At 43.6% G+C, this 23,683-nt stretch overlaps 1 protein-coding gene across 2 annotated transcripts in view; it reads left to right on the forward strand.

The window, feature by feature from the left end:
• ccdc92 (coiled-coil domain containing 92) overlaps nt 1–23,683 on the forward strand; it is a 111,980-nt gene that overhangs the window by 80,307 nt on the left and 7,990 nt on the right. The window contains exons 1-2 of one of the 2 annotated variants that reach the window (XM_064354056.1): nt 15,580–15,947; nt 22,636–22,832. In XM_064354056.1, the coding sequence (XP_064210126.1) occupies nt 22,703–22,832 (130 nt within the window). In that variant the 5' untranslated portion in view covers nt 15,580–15,947; nt 22,636–22,702. Of the gene's footprint in view, nt 1–15,579; nt 15,948–22,635; nt 22,833–23,683 lie in introns of those variants that run through there. The other variant, XM_064354057.1, reaches the window with a different exon arrangement.

Below are 23,683 nucleotides of genomic sequence, written 5' to 3' on the forward strand. Positions count from 1 at the left end.
CGAAGCTGCTACAAATACCACCTTTTATTCATCATTCTCATTTGCGTTCACCACTAATAAGGTCTTGCTCAACACCGAGCTCCCTGCCGCCAGGGAAAATGTTCGTTTGCATTGCCCTTCGGTGTCATGTGGCCTGAACCAATTTGTTGTCCTGGCTTTAAAAAGGTGTAGGAAAGGGGGGGGGGGGATGTCCAGCCATAAACATTCTACGCACACACATGCCTGTCCCGGCAGTGATGTGGGTTTGAGTCACAGCTTCACCAGTATTTTCTGAATCACTTTATTTTCATACTTCCCAAGCACTGCCCAGAGAGGCAGCTCCAGGCATGTTAAACCCAGGTCTGTCTGTACACCTCTAATGATCTTATTTATCTGACTGTTCCATTAAATCCCCCGTCACGCGATCTAGTGGTATCTGTTGAGGTGTTGTTTCAAAGGTTAGGTTACGTGAGCTTTTAGGTTTTTTAGATTTAGGTGTCTTTATGTCATATTTCCCAGTGGCACAAAACAATTTTTCTTATATACATTTTGTTTCCTGCTTATATTTGCCTATAGAAATCTAAAAGTCTTTTTAAAAGGTTGTAAATAATATCCTCTGCTGTTGTTTCTGCAGCACTAGTTAGATGTTTTTTTATTTTTTATCCTGCAGCTCAGCCGTAATCTCAAAGATCTGCATGTTCAGGTTGTAATTTTTGTATTTTTGGTCCACGCGTTCCAGTGTGTGTATTTTGTCAGAACGGCAGGTACAGGCTCATTTCAAGATGCCAGTCATTTAAAGGCCTTTTGATGAATGTAAACCTTAAACATTTTTGGCAAGGTGTCATTTATGGTAATGAGAGTGACTGGCAAATAATGCTCCTTTTCATTACGGGCTTCTGGGCTTGGAGTCAGAACAGTGCCCTCGGCTGAACGAAGAAACAGCGCGGAAAGTATTTCCTGAAATGAAATTCTATCTCATTTGTCTTTAAATAGCAGAATATGGGCCTTAGGGACCATCTGAAAAGTCTTGGTTCTGGCATTTTTGTTTTTTATCTGCCGATTTGGCTTGGAAGGAGGCGGTAGTTGAAATCCGTTTGCGAGGTATAATGTTCTGCTCGAGGGTGATTCCTAATAAGGAAGATAATGCATTGCTTCAGCAATACAATGCTTCATTGAAACTGTTGCATTTTATTTTCAGCTCATTACGTGTGTACTGTAACTCATAAAAAAATCTAAATTGCATAATTTTTTTAGAGGAAAACTTATGACTGTTGGAGCTGTGTACACTCAAATTCCTTCAGCAGTTGACTGATTCAAAGAAAAGAGGAGTTGTCCAGCTCAGATCAGACTAAGATATGGATGGCTGAATCTGAAATTTGCTTAACATGAAACTAAAGAAAAATTCCACCTTGACGAAATAGAATTACATTGGGTTTTGACTCTGTATCATTAAGTTCTCAGCAGAGAACGCAACCTCACAAGTATCTCTTGTAACCTAAAGGTCTTCGGCAATAAAGGAAGGCTTATTCTGAGATTTATTTTCTGTTTATTTGCAGACGCCATTCCTCTCCTTTAGCCAAGACAAATATGGGGTTTGTTTCAAGAACATTAAGGCCAGCCCCCAAACAGACCTGCTTTCCTTTCTCTTGCTGTTGAGTCTCCAAAAATGACTAACTTTGACAGCGTGGAGACAGGATTTGGGGTGGGTTAGGTGCCATTTTACTCAACTGAGACCAGCCAATTGACTGAATGGCAAATCAAGAAAGAGCAATCACTGGATAATCTCTCCCTACACAGTGCACCATTTATTAATCAGTTGAAAGACTGCACTGCAATGTGTATTTTCAGAAATTTAGTAGGGGTAATCAGTATCAGTGGTAAGGAAGGGGAACAACATGGTGAGAAAATGCAGTGCCTTCATCACTGTGCTCATCGGGAGCGACCTGTGCACAGTGAGCAGCATGGGGTCTTTCTGAAGGACTCTTTTTGTTCACAGTCTAGAATCTTCCAACCTGGGAGAGCAGACATGGGGCGATGGGGGTTTTGCTAAAGAAGGAGAGGCCGTAATCCATGGCTTTCCTCTGCTGGCTGGCTGGTGCGGCAGACCCAGGCCGGTGTTGGGTTTCTCCTCATAACTGCAAGCCAGGCCTAGGCAAGCTGCAGGACGGGCTTGCATTTTGATTCCCTTTAAAAATAGAGACTCTTCCTCCCCAAAATCTTTTAAACAGTCCCAGCTCATAGGGTGTGCTGTGGAAAATAAAGCCTGCCCATGCCAGAGCATCTCCTTACGCAGCAGGCCTGTGGGTAGAGCTGAGGAGGCTGTGAGCACCATCTCCCCAGGCTCCGGGCCTGGGGGACTGCACTCAGCTGGAGATAAAGGTCCCAGTGGAGACTCTGAGGATTCAGAAAGCCAATCACAGGCGGGCGTAGAACACACAGACCTCACCCGGAGCGGGAAGGGGGGATGGACTGCTTTCAAGACACGCTATTCCCCCACTGAGGAAATGAAGAGCTTTAGGAAAGCCCAGACAGAGCGTTGAGTTGCGCTTTCGACAATCTCGCTGACCTGCCAATCTCAGCGGAAAGGGGGGGAGGGGGGGGCAGTGGGGGGGGGGGGTTACTGAGGATGAGAAGGTTTCGTTGTGTTTGGTCTGCCTACACAGACGGTGGAAAATAGCTTTAAAATGCGTTTGGCTTGGCACTGCGGCCCTATTTTATTTGGACCCCGCCACAAAAGGATGCGTAGCGCTACTCGCCTGGAGCCCGACCAAAGGCCTTCCTTCAGGGACTGCACAGGCACTAAAATCCATATGTGAGACGTATAAACAGCTGTCAGTGTTTATTTATGGCACATGATACCTATGCATGCACCTCGCACTCACTTTAGAAGCCAGACCTGCAGTGACGGAACATTCCAGCGCTGCAGGTGAAACCGTAGAGAGGAAGTCGGTCTCATTAAAGGTCCCCTGATCCCATGACTGTCTGATCTGCTTGTTATACATCACCTCATTGGGAGGGTCACCATTGTAGGAACTTTCTCAGATGGTGGTCGAATGTTCGGGGAATCCGTTCTAATAGCCTTGCCAATTTTCCAGTTCTTATTGAGTAGCTGCCCTAGGTCTTCGAAGACTTTGAAGTTGTCTTCTTCACCAGCCAGACAGACACTTCCAGACAGTTTCTTCTTGTAAAATGCAAAGTCAGTCATGCTGTACTCCTTATTGTCACATGAACAGAAAAAATGAGAGCTGTGGGCATTTTAACATCCTCACTATGGCTTGACTCAGCTGTTTTCTGCAGCTCCATATTCTTCCATAGCTGTGTGTGGTCCAGCTTATGAAGGCATCACCTGTTGTCTCCACCAACTGTAGTTTTACCATTCGCTTATAAAGCAGACCCACCCGACAAGATGATAACCAGAAAAGCACTGTTTATGACTTCAGTGGCACACAGTCAATGTACTGTGCTGTGATAACGTGCCAACAGCTGGATTAATGTGAATAAAGAATATGAAGAAGATCCAGATTATGAGTGCTACTGTGCAACTAGGGCAGTACCATAATTTTCAGATGACCCCTTAGACATTGCTAGGGAGGAAAGAATGGTTTCTCAGAATCTCTTCTCGTCCACGGGAGTCGGCCTCGCCTCGAATTTTCCGAGGGCGTTTTATAATGCGGGGCACTCAACATCGATTTGGCGCGGTGACAAATCAGGCCTTTGTAATGTGCCTTGGCGGGGTCGTTACTCCGTCGCAGAAAATGAGCCCAGAAGGTTGGCAGGACCTGACAGGATCGTACACCTCTGACCCCCCATCAACCCTCGCATCAACCGAGACCTGCAAATAAACGTGCGGAGCTGTGGGGGGGTTATGGGGGGGGGGGGCTGCGTTCTGAATCAGGCCCCTGTGTGCTGCTCCGGTCTGCACGTGCTCAGCTGTGCAAACGGGGGAGCGTTTAACGACATGCGTGTGTTTGAAAAGCCTCTATCATTCTCGGGGTTAAACTGGGCTCGCTGGCGTGGGCCAGCAGGAGAAGAAATATGTCAAATTCCTGTATTCTCAGATGGGCCCTAAAAGCCCTGGAAGTGCACGGCAGAGAGAGAGAGAGAGAGAGAGAAGCGTTCTTTTCTTCCCCCCTCCTGGGCCCGGAGCAGTGCCCCTCTGCTGGGGAACAGATGCATCATTCGGTTCAGAGCCGAGCCCGGGGCTGGGTGGGGGGGGAGGGGGGGGAAAGCCGCACACCTGCATGGCACAGCGGGGAACTCCGCCCGTTTACAGGGCACGGGCATGCTGGGAATCGGAGGCGCAGGGCCCTCTCGTTTATGGCACAGGGCCACTCTGGGACTTTAACTGTAAAGCTCTCCATGCGTGCTGCTATGTAGCTACAATGAATTACTGTACTCTGAGGAACTTCCAAAAGAATGTCTCTGCTGCAGTATTCAGCAGTGCACACCTGCAATGCCATCATGGTGGTTGCAACACTATATGGCTAATGGCTATTAGGCATGGAAGCATGAGGAAGCTGATGAGCGCTCCCTCACTGGGTGTGTTTTCTACAGCAGTGGCACGAACAAAATGGCAACAACGCATGTTGTGAAAAAATGCTTTGTTAAGCATAGCTTCAATTCCCTCTGTACATATAAAAGTAAAGCTTTCATTTTTTATTCATAGATGTGATTGCTACTGTACTTCCTTTCTCTTGTTAGCTTGTTTTAATTCCCCTTTAGGGTAGGCCAGTGATTTTTTTCCTTGTTTAGTACCTTGAGGTATTTCCTGTATGGATGTAATGAACAGATTGATTTTGGTTGATTGTTTTGTTTGTTTTGTTTGTTTGACATACCATGAACACCTTTTTTCCAGGAATTTCTATTGTCACAAAGACTTCTGATTGCTCTCCACCATCACCAATTTGTCTGCACTATCCCGACACAAATCAATAGCTAGCAATGCACTGTTCAGAACCTTGCCGGCACTACCTGATGTTAACCAAGATGGTTGATTAAAATTTTTATGGCCAAGATGCTATAAAAATGCTAAATTGCTCAATTTTAATTCGATTTTAATACAGGGGAAATCCCTTTGAGTCACCTGTGGTCTGTGCTTCATTTTTTTTTTCTGAGTGAAAGACACAAGGTTGTATCCAATCAGTTTTCCTGGCTGGAAAAGTATGAGGGGAGAGGTGCAGGGTTCCCTGAACACTGCTCCCTCTCATGTGAAATTACATTACTTCACTTGTTTGGTTGGCAGGCTGTGTGTGTGTGTGTGTGTGTGTGTGTGTGTGTGTGTGTATATATATATTATAATTATTATTGATTTTTTTGTTATTCAATTAGTTAAAACATCTGGGGTTTGGCCTCAGTAAATATAACTCTGGACCCAGCATGGGAGTTGTCAGGTTTCCTCTATTCTCCTGCCAGGACTGTGTGCCTGGATGCTGTTGGCAGCCCATGACAGTCATGTCTAATCAGCCTGGGAGACCACCGAGGCCGTTATCAGATGGGGCTTTGCAGTGCCGCGCGTCTGAATGGAAACATGCAGTCAAGCCATTTTTTTATTGTGTCACAGACATTGAAGCCTGTCTATGAAGTAAATACAGTACAGGGACCTTTACCTAAAATCTTACTTTGTGTTAGTGTTTGTTTGAACGTGAAGGCATATGAATCTTTAGGCAGTTTTTGTTGAGTACGTGTGGTTCTTCCTCAGTTCCACTCTGGTTTTGAAACAGGGTGATTACAAGTCTCCTGATTTCGCCCTTCCATGACGGTGAACTTCAGGTTGCCGCCCTAATCAGATTCCCCACGGCATCCAGGGGACTACTGGGTTGCCAAATTAGGGGCTTTTCCAGTTCCATTTCTGCCTTCCATTTAACCTGGGGAGATCCACAGAGTCAGATAGCACAGCCTAATGATGCCATTTAACGTTGAACAGCCAGTTCTAATGTCCAGGGCCCTGATAACAGCATGTTTCTAGTCTTTGGCTTTTTTCCCCCTCTCAGACTACTTGCAGGAAACGATAGATGACAGATGGCTTTACAAGGAGCAATTCTTCTTAAAGCCGAAGCGAAGAAATAATAAAACGGGTCCTCCAAGCCTGGAGGCTCTGTGGAATTGAATCGGGCCAAAGGGATTGTTAGCGCACATCTGAAATGCCTTTGATGTGGACGGCAGTGGCGTTTCAGGTATGCGGTCTGTGCGGCTGAGGAAATGGGCCAGCCTGAAGCACCCCGCAAACGACCCCTCGCCCTCTAATGTCATTACGGCTCTGCAGCCGGGCCTGTGGGCTGCAGAAAGGAACGCTGACCTCAGCAGTACCGCCGCTATTATGGTTAGACACCCGAGCTCAGCGGGGAGAAGGGGGAAAAAAGAGGAGTGTTTTTATTGAAAGCAGGTAAAGAAGGCATCTACCCCTCACTCTTTCAACTGAGAAAACAAGAGCTCGCCGAGTTCCCTCTCCAGTGATTGCGGGCGTATAGTAGAGAGGGGGAGAAAGGGGGAGGGAGGAAGTCTGCGGATATGAAACAGAAAGATTTTCTGTTTGCTTGGAGTCTGGAACACATAAGCTCTGCTTCCAGCTGTTGGTCCGATGGGATTGGATGACCCTCTTAGCAAGTTCCAGGCTAAGGTGCTTATTGAAAATTTTAAAGATGAACACATTAGCTTCTCCAACAAGTGGTCATCTGCAGAGTAACCATGTATCACCCTTCTGTGTTTGTTTCAAGACTATGTGGAGATCATCTTGTGCCACTGCTATTTATGTTAAAAGTATGCAATAACATTTGAGAGGTATTGGCAAACAAAATTGTTTTTATATTCTGTGGTTGTCTTAAAAGCAGTGAGCCAGCAATTGTTAAGGCTGTCTGTCAATAAAGACTGCCAGGGTTGACAATGACTTTTTTCTGATTTGCCAAGCCAGTAGTTAAATACAAGTTCACTACAGATTCGTGCATTTCAGCACGGTCACAGGTGAGAAATAAAAGAACCTGCAGATGACTGTGCTATGTCAGGACACTGCTGTATCCATGGCAGTGGTTTGTGTTGGATCTACAAGACCTGGAATAAGATCAAATATTATTGCCAGTGAATGCCAGGAACACTACAGTATTCATATATGAGACTGGAAAACCTGAATTAGTTTTGCCATCGTTCTATCAGACTTGTATTTCTTTTTACGAGAGATTACAAGTAACAGCAAAATCAGTGTCACAAGTGTTGTAAAGTTACTTCTTTCATTTCTTAGGCCATTTCCATTGGTCTTTCTCTATAAACCTTTGTTTTTTAAATCTTTCTCCCTATCTGTGTAAACATTCTCACTCTCATTTTTAGAACAGTTATGTGTACAGTGCATGTAAAAAAAACTAGCACTTGCTGATTTTAAGTAATAAATCCCTTCACACACGCTGTGCTGTGTGAGGTTGTAGAATTGCTTTTTTTAAAACTTCGGAACACTTTTTATTGCTGCCCACTGCCAGAAAACGCTTGGCTGTCTTGCATTTTAATGTACAGTAAAGGGAAGGTAGAGTTATGGTGTGCTCAGTCAGACATTCCTGGTCACAGATGGGGTCCAATGAGAGCCATTTCCAGGACCACGCTCTTCCACCCCTTCAATGAAGGGCAAAAAACTCGGCTCCATTTTGTCAGTGGAGCCCATTCCCAGCAAGGAATGCAGAGGCCAACAGGAGTAATCAAACTCTATTACCCATAACTAGCCATAATAGACACCGTGCACCCAGCAAATGGAGTACTGCTTTGATGAAAGACCATTTTTGTTGCTGCTGTAGAAACTCTGTGGTAATGTATACAGTATGAACTAAACTGATAATGGTGAAATAATTGGCTTTCTGTTTGCAATAGCCATCTTTATGACCTTTTGAATAATTCCCACGAGGTGCTTATATAGTTAGACTCAAAACTGTGCTTTTTTTGGTTTTACATGTATGTGTTATAGTTCTGTATACTACAGCATGCTTTCTATAATGGAAACAGTGGTGCTGGACGGCGTTTTCCTGTGTTCAACAAAGCATTCCAACCTGCCTGTTGCCATGTGTTTGGAGTGGAGGTTTACCTTTTTCTTGGCCAGACTACACCCTCAATCTGTCCAAGCATCAGCCTCACCCCTACAAGAACGGGGTCTACAGAGAGGGGCGGGTAAGATGTTTTTTTCTGATGCATTTTTGTAAATGTGCAATAGAGTATAAAGGATAACAGATGTGTACTTCCCCTTCACATGCCATCCAAGTGCAGAGTTTGTTTCAGGTGGGTGGAGAGGGGCACATTTCACAAAGTGGTTCATTTTTAAATTTCCCCCAAATCATTCTGGATATTTATGCCAAACAAGGCCTTAGGGATCAGATGCGAAGGGAGGAGGCTGTCGTTAGTCACTTAAGGAACTGGTGTTCTGTGGCGAGGCCTGTGTGTTTAGTCTTGCTCCTTTCTGACAAGGTCCAGGGGTACAACTACACCACAGCCTGGAAGGTCAACAAATATATGCTAATTAGGGATCTTTTTGTTTATTTATTCTTCTGTAGTTTCATCCTTCTCTTGCCCACATGTTGCCAGAATGGCCCTTTGGTCACTTTCTGACCAACCTCCAGAGGGGACATGTTAGAGTAAAAAGAATTAACTGGAGAAAATAGTGAGAAAACAGACCTCGGTTGGTTTGGGAAAGACAAAAGATTCCATATCCTACGACCTGAACTGAGCGTCTTACTGCCACATCCTGACTTCCCATTTGTTCTGCTGTGTTCCAGCAGCATACTTCTAATGAGAGAAAATGGCAGGGAGATTGCACAGACGCAATTACTGCCCCATCTGAGGTCTCCGCTTCTGGTGATTAAAGTGTCACTTCCCTGTGCCGCAGATAGTCCTGTTCTCCATGTGGTGAATGTGTCGAGACTGAAAACATCCCTATCACAGTTCCTCGCTCATTACCTGACTGAAAGCGGGGGTGAGGTTCTGAGGGAGGAAGTGAACAGAAAACATAATCTTTTTCCATTTACTATGCAGAGAATTTTTTGATTTGAAAATTTAGATCTCTACTCTACCTTTCAGTCCGTCTCTGGCTTTTGCAAACAGACACTCTATCTGCGTGTACAGTATCCACATGCAACACATAATTGTCCTACATGAATCAATCTCATTCCGTCAGTTCTCACGAAAAATAACTTCTAGAATGTGAAGTTATGTGCAGTATTTATCTACCCATCTGCTGGATCTGTAATCAACTCTGCAGTGTTTTCTGTGACAGTTTCAGAAAGTTTCCCACAGTGCTCCAGGGCAATCCCTGTCCTATCGTTGCTCACAGTCTGTCAGCCTCCCTGTGTGTTTCAGCAGTTTTTTAACTCACAGAAATAATCTCAGAGGACTCAGATGCATACTTCACATGCCTTGCAGCAGTGAGAAAAGACAAAGGTCACTGGGACTTCCCTCGCGCGCACCAAAACAAAAAAGTTCAAACACTTGAAAATCAGTGAACTGCCCTCAAGCAGAGAAAGAGTGAGACAGAGACAGACAGACAGAGAGAGAGAGAGGGGGGGGGAGGGAGAGGGAACTGGGACAGGAATAGAGGGAGAGATGAATTTAAATGTCTTCATTTGGCTTCAACATCTGGCTAAAACATGAGGACCTGGCTTATGGAGCGGCGGATTCTTTTAAAGTTTAGCACCAAGATATTCACACCAGTTTCTAGTTGGTGAGCCCAAAAACATATGTTGATTTACAAATGGATGAACAATTTATCAAACATACAATGTGCTGGGTCCTGGTAAGAGTTAATAGTCACATTGCAATAACAGTAACATCACAAAGATTGTTGCAAAAAATGTTTTTTCTTTGGTCATTTTAGTCTGACCTATGGAAATATACCACTTTGTATGTCAGAAATTCTCTTAATTGAAGGGACAGAAACGTGGGCCGTGTTGAGAGAACATTATATTCTCACATATCGCACATTAAAATGAGTATCCATAAGAAAGAAAAACTTTGAACAAACCGTGAAGACTGCATTGTTTCAATGATCTTAAAATTATGCCACTAGAAAATGTGTGCCTAGCGGAATGATTTTGAAGTTATTAGACTTTTGAAGTTTTTTTGACCATTATAAAAAAGCCCACAGTTTGGGGAAATGCACTCCAATAGATGTACATTACTGTAAAACACTTGGACAACAATACAAATGACACAACACAGCCACTACATTAAACATCCATTCATCCATTATCTATTCCTGGTCAGGGTTGCAGGAAGTGCTGGAGCCTATCCCAGTATGCATTGGGCATGAGGCAGGAATACACCCTGGACAGGTCGCCAGCACACACACCATTCACTCACATATCCAATGGGGAAATTTAGACTCTCCAATTGATCTAACCTGCACGTGTTTGGACCGTGAAAACCAGAGTACCCGAAGGAAACCCACACGGACACGGGCTGAACATGCAAACTCCACACAGAACTCCACACAGGAACTTTCTTGCTGTGAGGCATCAACGCTACCCCCAGCACCACCGTAAATAAATTATGTCCTCACTGTCTTCCACCTGTTGGTCTAGTTCAGATCATCTGATACTACTATAACAACAGAAATCTTGAATACACCTGTAAAGTAAATGGTTTTGCAGTGGAAATGGATTGTTTTCGGTGCCCCAAGATACTTTTTCTGTAGCATTTCCAATGGAAATGTAGCCACAGACATGCAGGAATGCGGTCCCGATAGCAGAAAATATCTGTTCCCCCCTAGTGAGTAGTAGTGGTGGTTTTGGCAACATTTGGTGAAGTCTTTGCCAAGGTACATCCACTTGAAGGAGCTATGAGTTACTGTGACAACAGTGTCTGAATTGATTTTTACAGTGCAAACATGTCACAGGACACCTCCATCACCACTCTGCTGCTGACACTCATCACTCAAGCATATATTTCTATTCATTAAATTATATTATTTTATTAAATAACATCAAATGTGTGGAAAAGTGCAAAAAAAATAATTGCTGCTTTTGGTGACCACAAAGAAACTGGTACAGTAGATGTGCATCTTTTAATGTGATTAAATAAATTACGCTTTAAATTTAATTTTGGTGTGATAATTACTGTGCCTTGTTTTAAAAAAGCAATCTGCTGGAAAATTAAATGAGCTTTTCAGAGTTTTGCAGGTGTGTTGTCTTGCCAACCTCAATATAATAACTGTAAAACTATTACAACCTGAATAGTGTTGGTATTGGCAACGCGTCTGAGCGGCGTCGGCAAAAAAAAAAAAAAAAAAGAAGCCTGGCCTTCTTGGATACCGCGCTGCAACATCTTTCTGATTGTATTTCAAGCCATTCAACACGTCTTACGGCATCTGACACCAGTCTGGTTTTCTCCATAACAGAGACCTGCCGTACTGGGATAGCTTTACCCACATTCTAGACATTCCGATTTAATCCCTCGGTGCGTCTTGGCACTTCAAGTGTTCCCGAACGTCTCGCAGTCTGCCAAGAATGCTTTTAAGCCAACTGTACTGCACGCGCTCACGGCTACGCCGCATTTACATCGTCCCGCCCGTCTGGAGGTACAGTATTTAGTGCTGCTCAAGAGAACGCTTTTCCCGGCACTCGTAATTTAAATCCCAATCTATGGGCCTGGTCCATTATAAATCTGGAGAACGTTTACAGGGCTCGGTGATTGAAGTTTTGAGGAGATCACGCGGGGAGCGTTGAGGTAAACTCCGCTAGAATCAAAAGAATATTCAAACTGGAGCTTCTCCACGGGCAGCAGTGTGGTTCTGAAATCAGTTGTGTTAAATGGGACCAGGCCAGCTCACCACCTGTTAATACAATGAACAGAACTTCCTTCCTTTTTTGCCTTTAACATAAACACAGACAGTGTAGCTTCATACCACTGTTCTTACTGTCAGCAAAGGTCATCAAAATGAGTGCAGTCATATTGGTGACTTGTTGATTTGAGTGTTTCGCGCGTGTGTTGGCACAAAGCCTCTTGAAACAGATTCATTCCAAGACCAAATTTGAAACGGGAATATTCTATACTGGTCTCCAGTGCCTCTTCTTTGGATTGGTTAATATTTTGGAAGAGTTGAGGATAGGTAAATGACTAAGGGCTATGAATACCCTGTTACAGTCAACCTAGTAATTGATCCATGAATTCCAAAAGGCAAGATTAATGTCCGTGGGATCAGTTTATAATGGCCCCATTCCCTGTTTTATTTGGTTGAGTTTGTGAGTTTCTCCTCATTTAGCTTTTTATTGCTTCATGTGAAATATAAATACCTTCAACCTTTAAATAAAATAAACCATGAATAAGGTATGTGTTTCAAAGAAGGATTTTATTTTATTTTTATTTTTTGCTTCAGATACAGTAGATATGGTCATTTCCCACATATCACCAGGAGGGTTCCTTCTCCCCCAAAGCCCCTCACTCCAGAGGGCCTGGGACTCATGCCAAAACTGTAAAGGTATAGAAATGAGAAGAATTGAATCCCCATTAAAAACATGCCAAAGCCACGGAGAGATTAAAGGTTACTTCCAAAAAATAACACCGCTGAAACGAGACAATAACTTGCTTTTACTATGCAAGACATTCTCTTTATCAGAGATGTGCATGTCTGTGTGTGTGTGTGTGTGTGTGTGTGTGTGTGTGCGTGTGTGTGTGTGTGTGTGTGAGAGAGAGAGAGAGAGAGAGAGAGAGCGAGAGCGCTGGTTATGAAAATTGAGTTCTTGTTTTGGTTGATATCATTTTACACGGTAGCTGTGCCACTGAGGAATTTCTGCTTGCCAGAGATAATTTAGGGAAAGGCTGTCAGAATATGGGGCACTGTGGAGGGAGGGAGGGAGGGAGGAGGGAGGAAGGAGGGAGGGGGGAGCTGGGGTGGGAGGGAGCCACAGAAAGAGAAGGAAACAGCTACTGCACTGTTCCGAGCTGATTACAGGAGGAGGCGGTTAGGGCCAACACAAGACAAGAGGGAGCTGTAACCCTGTAGACCTTCATTAAAGCCACAGTCAGAGAAATGAAAGGAAAGCAAACAACACTGGGGTTAAAAAAAAAGAGTTCCCTTCCTGTGCCTGCCCCAGAATTCTGTTGGTTTCGAACCTTAAGACAACACCTGTTGATCTATAAATATTTACACTGGAAGGAAATTACAGGGACCGGGTTTATTGCTATTTGGCAAGACCTCGGTGGAATATTCTTGAGAATTCCTTGCTCTCTCTTTATTTTCTTCCAAAATTAGTGCAATATTTTCACTATGAATATGAAAAAAAGATGAATGACTAGTAAAATTACAATACAATTTCAACTAGAAGCATTCTGAATATGTGGACATAGTATGTGCATATTGGAATGGAACTCTAACCTGCATTATTCAGTCGTTTAAACCAGGTATCTCTTATATATTTGCTCTGGATTATCCATTTGCTCAGAGCTATAGACTAGGAAATGATTAATGGTTCTGTGAACCCCCTGTTTGCATGGCCAGATTTCTTAGGATCCTAGCCCTTGGCTTCAGTCTGTAAATATTGGCTGTTACTGTTAATGTATTAATAGGCCACTTGTCTGATTGAATGGAAATTAATAATGATTAGTTTACAGTAATTATCTTAAATCCCAAAAAGAATGCAAATATTGAACAGGCCTTTCAAACTATGAATGTTAGGCACTGTACTCTATGTGTTAAGGAACCATAGTGTGCTCTTGTGGCTAACTGAAGAAATATTGTTCATTTTTAAAAGCAAACTTATTCTTGTTTGTTAAAGTAACTTAATAGTAGTTACTTACTGTTGGCCCCTTGATGTACAGTTGACAATAAATGTTTCTTTAATATATCATGTATCCCAGGCTGTCAAACAAGTTATTCTACTAATAATGTGTGACTCGAGTTCCCCTTTAAAATCGTTTTGCTGACTGTTACAAAAAATAATTTAGAAAATTATTGGTTCTATCAGATTGTACCACCATGTGTGCAGCAGCACTACAATTTATAGTTGAATTGGAAAAGCTGCTGCTTTTGCAGTGTAAATTTTGTGGATGCCCCTGAGAAACTGAGCCAAAGTTTTTAGGTAGGGTGGAGAGGCTTGAATCCCCGGATTCCAGAATTCATCAAATACTGTAGCCAAAGCAGTTTGGCAAATTGTCTGCCATTTTGTGCCTTGTTCTATGGGTATTGGCAGTGGTTTCAAAATTAGAAATATTTACTGGATGCCATGTTTGAAGGCAGGGGGTTGGAGGGGGGTACATTCAGCCTCCCAAGCCCAGTCTGACTCATGCCCAGAGTGGCCCTTGTTCTTGGTCCCATGGATGAATGCAGCCCTTTATTTCACAAAATGCCAGGCCTGGCGTCAAACCATCAGCATTTTCCCATAGTTTTTAACCTTGGCATTGTTCTGGTCTGCAGCTGAAGGGCAGTCAAAGCGACATAAACAGTGACTGAGACATTTTGCAACAACTCTTTCATGCCCAGCGGTGCGTCCCTCCTCAGAGTGAGTATGAGCGGAGCGAGAATAAGGTTTCAAAGACAGAACTGTAAAATATGCACCGTAATTCAGCTCTAGTATTGTGTAAGGACTTCTTTGTTTCAATTTCAGTGTCGCTGCAGTAGCTCTTATGGATCTATTTCTAGTAAGCTTTCTGTCTCGGTTATATTAACAGTTCACGGTAGAGGGAACTAGGCCTATATGCCAATGGCAATTGTTTTTCTTTACCACTTCAAAGTTAAAAGCCAATAGTAAAATTTAAGCTACTATGATTTACTGCATTAGTAAAATGAAGATAATAATGTGTTGGTTCATTATATAGAGACTGATATCTTCTTCAGTAGTCTACTAGGTTGTGTTTTAGGCTGTTTTTGCAGTAACCCAAAAGTGGCCTTTGGGACATTTGGATTTGGATGTTTTACAGAGCAATTGGTGTGAAGACCTGAACATCTCAACAAACTATCTTCAGTCATTACTAATCTTTCACTTACGTGTGCTTTTTTATCAATTAAGATTTTGAGCATTGTAAAGGAGTTGTTGTCAGGCAATACACATTTAAAATTGATAGGCTATACATTGAAAATACAGTTTCCTCCGAAAGTAGGCATTCTTAATATAAAACATTTAACAAAAACTGGGTTGTCAATACATTTTTTTTTTTGAAAATATGCGTTTGGAATAGTCGTGTTCAGATCTCTTCTTGTTTATGAGTTTATGTGAATGAATGGAAAACATGGACAGCATTTAATCTGGAATATGACCTAAATTACCAACATACTGGTGTGGCTTTTTTGAGTTACGAATACTTTGTGGCCTCGTCTACATGTAAGGCATTGCTTCCATCTGCTGTGAAGTGTGTGTATTACAATATATGTTCATTCCATTCATAATGCAATTAAGTATTTTTGTTGGGTTTAAATAAGTGGAAAACACGCACTGTAAAATAATCGGACGTGATATGAACTCACACAAACGGGAGTAATATTGTTAGACAAGTTAAGTTTAAAAAAAAACCTTTGCACGCAAGTCTATGCCGCCGCTGAGTCGCTAGATGGCATTTTAGCAACATCTTCAGGCGCTAGAGCGTGATTCAGTTTCTATGGAAACGTAAACGTACAGTGCACCTGAGACGCTTGCGCAGTTGAAGACGATTCTTTTCGTGATAGTTGTAGCTGACTATAAATACAATTAATGTAATGCCCATTAAATGTGCTTTATATTGACAATACACCATGTCCATATCATAACGTTATGGGACTTAAGAACAAAAGATCAATTAACAGACTACATGATTACTGTTGAACAGTGATTTTGGTAGTATCCCATGATCCTCCGCTTTATTTTGTCTTGTAGCTCAGGGAGATGAGAGGGCTGACACAACCTTGTTCTCTTTCGACCTAGGAGCAATCAGCCGCAACAATGACAATGTTAGACATTTACAAACGGACCTAATATAAACTGGCATCCGAAGGAAACTACTGGCTTTGTAAATAATCGACGCCAGGGTGATATTATTAGGTAAGTAGCCATGGCAAAACCGTTTTAGCATGCTTGTATGCATGTAACCCTGGATAACGAGCTATTGCTACGGGTGGCACCTGCCTCTGAAGACCCGCATCGCAATAATGTTAATTATCATTTAAACGTAACATTAGTTGGCTTGTAGCAACGCCTGATTTTAATATCAGTTTTCTTGCATTATTTCGTTGGCAAGCTTAATTTGATATACGCATCAAATGTGTTATTTTGTGTGCTGGTGTGACAATATGACACTTAGTATACCGCTTTCTAGCTATTGATAGTTGTTGACAATAATTAGCTAAGTTGTCTCCCTACTGATGCTAGTGTTGGCTAGATAATGTAGTTACCTTGACTGAACATGAGATGTGGAGTGTCAAGACAGACAAAAGTTATTGCATACTATTTCAACTGACATTAGATATAATCGCCCACATTTTAGTAGCAATCTAGTTATCTAATCTAAACTGTCATTGAGCCATTTTCCTAGCTACCCCCTAAGTGTCTTAGCACTTGCTAGACAGGTTACAGACTAGCCTTTCTATTTTTATTTACTTGGGTTCTCTATATAGCAAGGTAAGAATGCATGTTAGCAAGCATTTTATGCGTGTCAGTTAAGTTAAGGTGTATATCTAGTTGTAGTACTACTAGTGTAGTTTGTAAAGGTGCAGATTTTAATAATGTTTTTATTTGTCTGTAGCCAGTGACTGTAGCAGTACTGAATGATAGCTTGCTTGGTGGGTGTGCTCCCCTGTCGTTATCTAGCTGCCCGGCTAGTGTTAGCATGACATGAGCATAATGATGTGAGATATTTTTAGACAGCCAAGGGCAAACTGCGGAAGTCAATTTGCGAGCTGGCTATAGACTAATGCTTAATGTCTAAAGAATGTGTTATACAATTATGTAGCTACCTGCGAACAATACACATTATTACATATTTTATCTGTTAACGTTACTGTATAATATATAAAGGCAGCCAGCTGGCTTGTACCGTCTTATGTCTGGTACCTCTCGCTAGCTAATCAGCTATTTGTTAGCTGGCAGCCTATTATTACCAAGCTAGCTAACGTTAGTTAAGGCGCTAGTAACATTCAGCAATAAAATGCTTTTGTTTACGATTTTATGGGCCTTGGGAGTGGGCGCATAGTCTTAACGTGATTAGCCTGCCTATAAATGATATTCATTAAGATAAATTATGCATGTGGATGCAGCGTCAAACCATCGCTGCCTTATCAGTCTTGAAAATTGTATCCAAATTCGAAGACTAACGTTGAATACATTTATCACGCACTGATGCTAGTCAGATACGGCTCCGTCCGCAATGCAGGTGACCGTTATCTTTTCGTATTGTCTGCGGCGCTCTGTTATAACTAGATCTTGGAGCCTAACCCCTGTGTTGTGGATGAGTTATGCTGGCTAAACGTATATGAAAATTGGATTTTTATTGCACTGAATGCACTTTAATTCTTTGCTTAAAAAAAAAAAAATAATTAAAAAATACCTCTGTAAACATTGCGTTGCGATCACAGTGGCCGATAACCTGGTAAACTGCTAGAAATAAATTTGTTAGAGTGGGTAGTGGTGAAAGGGAGTTAAAAGGGAATGTCAAGGCAACAGCCAGCTTGTCTTGTGTGAGGCATTAACTTGTATCAAGTCCAGTTGAAGCAACTGGCAGCAATGACAGTGCTCACCCCTGTAGTGGTCTATGGCAAAGCCAATCTGTGTTATTGGTACTTTAGTACATTTAGCTCAAGTTGCAATGTGCTCTCACAAGCTCTTTTTTTGCTTGCATATTTAGGGTATGTCTTGTCCCTCCTCACATCACTTTAATTCCAAGTGCGATCAGGCCATTAGTTTCTTTTCCAGTAGAACAGTTGATGGTAAGATATTTTTTGACCAGTGTCTCCTCTGCTGCTGCAGTTCATTGATTATTTATGGCTATAGCTGGGGAAGTGCTCTGTCTGAATGGGTGGGGAGAGAATGAGAGTCTGTGAGAGATCCATTAACGTTGAGCCGCTGGGATTCCACGCATCCCTGCCTGGGGGGTGGGGTGGGAAGTTTGTAGGTTTTCACTGAAATGCATGGTCTGTTTTCTTGAAGTGGCCATATTAAATTATGCCCAGTATTCAGGGTAGCCTCTCTGAGATTAATAAAGTGATACGTCTTAACCAGTAAAAGCATGAGTATATCGCAGTGTCGCTGCAGTGCCTGGTGACGTTACCTCCGGAGGGTGGTCAGTGTGTCAGAAGGATTTACGGCTGGGCAGGGCGGGCCAAGATGGGGTGGGGAGGGTGTTGCGTTTGGCATCATTGGAAGTGTTGCAGCGTATCAGAAAGGGGAACGATGATTAAATCCAAGCTGATTTTTCTGTTCTCATCCACCTTGCTGTGATCTCAGCCACTGACTCAAGCATCAGTAACCGTGTCTCGTGTCTTATGGGAAAAGATTCATGACTCTCCCTTCGCTGGGACTGTCACCAAGGAGATCTCCCTGGAGTGCTACATCTCAGTTAACCCCAGGGGCATTCTGGGAAGGAGCGGGCTGGCTGACCGGATACACTTTACCGGAATTTCTGGGAGACTTTCAATTATTCATCCGCGCGCTCGCCCAGACGCCAGTCCCTGTTGCGCCGTAAAAGGCTCTTGCAGTGTTGTAAATACAGGGAGTGCTGCATTGCCACTGCAGCGGTTGGTTTAAATTTAGCAATAATTTACTGAAACACTGGGAGCCCTTTCCGAGATGGAGAGCGGCCAACTTTCTCTCTCTAATATGTATTAGCGCATATGCATAGGAATCGTTTGGTACGGGCTCCACGCAAAAGCCTCCGCATTCATGTCCTGAAGTTGTGAATGGCCAAAAAAATAGCTACAAGAACAAAAAGTACAAATGCTTTATTGGAGGTAATAACCCAATGATGTAGCAAGGAGATGCAATTATGTTGTAAAGAAGTGGGCAAATGGCGGAGGAGGCCAATGCGTGCACTCAAAGGGGAAAATCGATATGGACTCGAGGGCCCGGGCTGGAGCCAGGGGGAGGGGGTGGAGACAGGGGCGTGCGGATTGAATAATGGCCGCTCACTTCACCTCAATCGGCCTTCTCGCAGAGCGTCTAAAACAAGGACACACCAGGTGGAAGGTGGCCAACGACGGGCCGACCCGTCCAATCACGGTGTGATGTACGGGTGAGCTCATCCCCCCTTCCTACCTCATTTCGTGTTTATGTTGCTAAGTAATAATAGCAGTAGTCTTTGTCTTTTCTTGGCAGTAGTTATTATAGCAACACAGCAAATCATCTGTCAGCGGCAATGCATTGTTAAGCCCAGTCAACTGCAGTGGGGAAATGGAGGATTTGAACTGCATGACCGCTTTTTGATTAAGACCTCGTTTGTGTTGATGTAGCCTCACTGTTATTTTTTCATTCAGAGACAGGGAAGGGAGTGCAGGTAACAGTTCCCAAATTTTCAGAATGGAGATGCATTAAGAAACCTTTCGTAAAACCAGTTGTTTAACTTCAGATGGAAGTAGGCTACATCCAGCGAGAGAGCATGGTGTACCCTATGTCAGGGTTTTGATAAGGAAACTCCAGATTCTGGCCTCAGTAAGCTTCTGTGCGAGTTAGAGAGGGATATTTTTGGTTCAAGCAATATTACTTGGCCACCTGCCATAATCCTTGGGGTGAGTTCCTCAGGTGAACTTCTTCCTAAATCCTTGCTACTTCCCTGTAATCTGTGCAAGCTCTGTGCAGTGAATATGAGACCTGCATTGAGTTCTCCCAGCCCTGACCTCCCTCCCAGCAGGTCAGAGGCCTGTGATTTTGCCTGCTGAACTGAAGAACAGTAATGGCTAAGTCTCTGTCATCAGTTTAACTACCATCGGTTTATTATTCTCTAGCACCACCCCCAGTGAGCTCCTGTTGATGGGCTCATTTGTTAACAGGGTTTTTAGCACTTTCCCGAACAATTGTTAAGCCATGATCTCTTAACACTCCCTCCCTCTCTGTCTCTCACTTTCCCTCTCTCTCTCATTCTCTCTCCTCTCTCTCTCTCTCTTTCTCTTGCACTGCAAAGAGGGTGCTGTTCACGGTCTTAGCAATCTCACAGCAACTATGGTCACAGGAGAACCTTCAGAGCACAGTTTATACCTCCCCACCACAATTAGCACAGAAACCTAGCTGCATGCTCATCATAAACACACACACACACACACACATTTATTCCTATACACTCTCCCTCCAAACTCAAATAAACACTCATTACACACCCTTGCACACGTATAGCCTAGCACATACACACACTCTCCCTTAATATACCTATTCTCAAACACTCTTGAGCACTTACACAAATCCATCACGTCACATAGTTGTACATTCAATTATGCATGGGCATTACTCAGGGACTCTTATTAACCCTCACTGACAGAATATGTTCTCAGAATATTTATTGCATTTTATGACCCTGCTGTTTATCGCAGTCGCATAAATACAGGCATCGTCAGCACAGTGGGGCTGGTTTCCAGTATGTTTCACTGCATAATGTGGTGTGTTTGCTTGCATATTGACTGATTCCCTTTCAGCCTTGACCTCCAGCCAGAAAAGCTGTCAGGAGTCAGGGCTGGGTAGCTTCTCGGAGAATGGCTGCATCTTTGCAGCCGATGATGTCACCACATTACCATCTCAGGTGAAGTGGGCAGCGACTCAGGGAGCTGGACGGAGACAGAAGAGCCATTGCAGGGTCGCTCATGAATAATTAACGCAGCATCGGTAGCTCAGCTCCGTGGAACCGCCCTCAACAGAATCTTTAAAATGTACTGAAGACACTCGGAGACTTTGAATGTTCGGGCTAAATGTTGGACCTATTCTTAGTCTGCATCATTTTATGTGTTAGCATGGATGCTTTTCCCTCTGTATTTTGGCAACGGTGAAATTACATAATTACTAGTTTTGAACTTATGAATGTTCATATTTCACCATTCTTTTCCAGTGGATGATGAAGCCCACATGTGGGTTAGGTCTTGGGTGGCCGTCGAGGCTTATTGTGAGTGGAAATGCGGTTTGGGTGCTCGGATGAAGACAAGCCGGCCTGCAGCATCTGTAATCAACATCAGCATTTCCCCTGCGAACTGCTCCACCCTCACCAGTAAACTGCGGTCTTTGGAAAGCAATGCATTGTGGGCAGATTGGTGGTTAGGTTACGCTGCGTAGCAGACAGGGTTCCCTTTTTCAGTTTAGAGCGTATCGATACAGGCCGCAGCCTCAGCCTGTTTTTCCATTCGGAGCGCTACGTCTTGGTAATGGAGCGGAGTGCACTGTCGCTCCTCATCCATCTTGCCTTTTCCTTAAGGTCTCCGTTATGTTAAGCTCCCCCGTTTCTGGCCGAGGAAAGTTCTCTAAGCGGAGACGCGGGGGCAGATCGAGCCCGAGGTCGCAGTCGCGCGTTAGGAGACGCGGGGGCGGTCCAGAGCAGCCGCCGCCCGCCCGACGGCAGCGTTGAGCGGAGGAGCCGTCCGCCCTCTACCCCGGTAACCCGAGCATCGTTGCGTAACGCAGGGCGTGATGCTGCGGCCAGCTCCCCACTGGGCTTCTGTTTTCTCACAGTCGAAAGGCTCGGAGTGAGCAGCTTTTGCACTTCATACTAGAAGATAGGGGAACATGGAGCTGCTTCGGTATGGTTTTAGCACCACACCCACATCTGAAAATTGACTGGTGCCTGTTCCCCAGTCACAAGTTCTTCATAACAAATTTTTTTATTACTACTATCTATCAACAGTAGGCTGGGATTCATTATAATAAGCGGCGACGTATTCCTCCATGTATTCAAGGAGATGCTTACCCTGGCCCATGTTGCAATCCCAGTGAAGTTGGAACCTGTCTCAGCTGTTGAGAGGTTTAAGCTTCACATCCCTGGATGTGAGTAACAACCTATCACACAGGACGTCATGTAACCCAAAGAATCCCCCTGTCTGACTTGCGTGCTGCTTTTTGGAGGTGCAGAGCTTCTTCGTGTCCCAAAAGGAGGTGTATCGCCACGCCTCAGGATCAACGGGAGAATAGCTTCAGCCGCTGATGGCAGAGGACACTGGAATAGCAGGAACTGCATTTTAAGATGCAGCAGCAAATATGATATGGCATGAACAGAGGCTGTAAAAAATAGACATGAGACATGGGCGCCCTGCTGGCTAAAATTCCTGACTACCTGGCAACGCTATGGCCAATTATCCTCTGGCCAGATTCGACAATAGACCGTGGGTCCCACCTACTCGATAGATCAGTGCTTAATATGATTATCCACCCTGCAGCTCTTGTTTAAAGTAATAGTTTTTGGTTTTTTAAATATATTATTTTAGTGTTAATTTACATTTTTGTTTGGTCCAGACTCCAGACAGTTTTTGTATAGAGTTTAGATATGGAAGATTATGGTAGTTTAGACAGTCAAGCATGGTTGTAAATGACAAATTATTGATTATTTGTTTTTTAATGGTCTTGGCCAGGAAGTTATTGACATGTATAATGTAGCAACACAACACACTACACATGATTGAAGATAATATCCAAAATATCAAACCCAGAAAGTGAACTGTCCCTTTCAGAGAAAAAGTCGATATGTCAGCCAAACCCTGCAGTATTGTTCGGTAATGCCCAGGCCTGTTTTTATGCTGTGCGTGTAACACATTGATTGTTTTTTCGCCCACAGGTCTACAGCACTGTGAGTGAGTGTGTTTGAGCGCGTGCGGGCGTGTGTGTGTGTGTGTGAGTCAGCCATGGCGACCGCGAGCCTGGAGAACCAGCTGCAGAGCGCGCAGAAGAACCTGCTCTTCCTCCAGCAGGACCACGCCAACACGCTGAAGGGCCTCCACGCCGAGATCCGCCGCCTGCAGCAGCACTGCACAGGTACCGCCCCTGAGAGCGCGCCCGGGCCAGGGTACGATCAGCGTGCACCGCAGGAATGCTCACACGGTTTATAATGCAATAAGCAGTCAATAAATCACCTATGTACTGTATCATAGCCATCGTTGGTTCAGTAACACCAAACTGCACTTCTCAAACAGTCTCATCAGTCAGGAGCCAAAGCTGGCATTGTTCTGGTCCCAGTGAATGTCCCCCAACAGATGTAACTAACCCTAACTAGCCTGTAGTAGCATCTTACACTGATCAGAATAGCCCAACAGCTAGTCATAATTCATAATTTGCTAAAAAGCAAACCACAGTTAGATGATTTTGTTGGGACATTCATGGTGGCCAATGTTAGAGGGTTCCTGGGGCCCTTTTGGATTGCTAAAGACCTAGCCAAATGTTGCCTCAGCGATAGCATTGATATGACACTGTGCCAACTGGGTTACTTTAAACAGCCACCTATGATCAAATACATATCTCACAACATCACATAATATTAACTGTAATGGCCGTGGCATTTAATATTGTGTAGTAACCACAATCATATTCTTGGTAGTTAGCATTGCATAACAACCATTCTGAGAGTCATAATACCCTGTACTAATTGTCAACCACTTTCCTAGGCGTAATACTCAATATAAACCCATAAATAATAACCATAAGAAATAATAACCGTAACATATCAAAAAATCATTACATAGAACATTGCAATAACAATATGCCTGGTGCTAGGGAGTTTTTTCCAGGCAGCCACTGGTATAACTGGTGATGTCACAGTAACAGACTTGCTGGTGTTCCATTGGCTGTCTCCCTAGCCCTGGTGAGGTCATGGTAACGGGCTGATGTTT

This window comes from Anguilla rostrata, chromosome 10 (assembly GCF_018555375.3).
Source record: "Anguilla rostrata isolate EN2019 chromosome 10, ASM1855537v3, whole genome shotgun sequence".
Taxonomy (NCBI): Eukaryota; Metazoa; Chordata; class Actinopteri; order Anguilliformes; family Anguillidae; genus Anguilla; species Anguilla rostrata.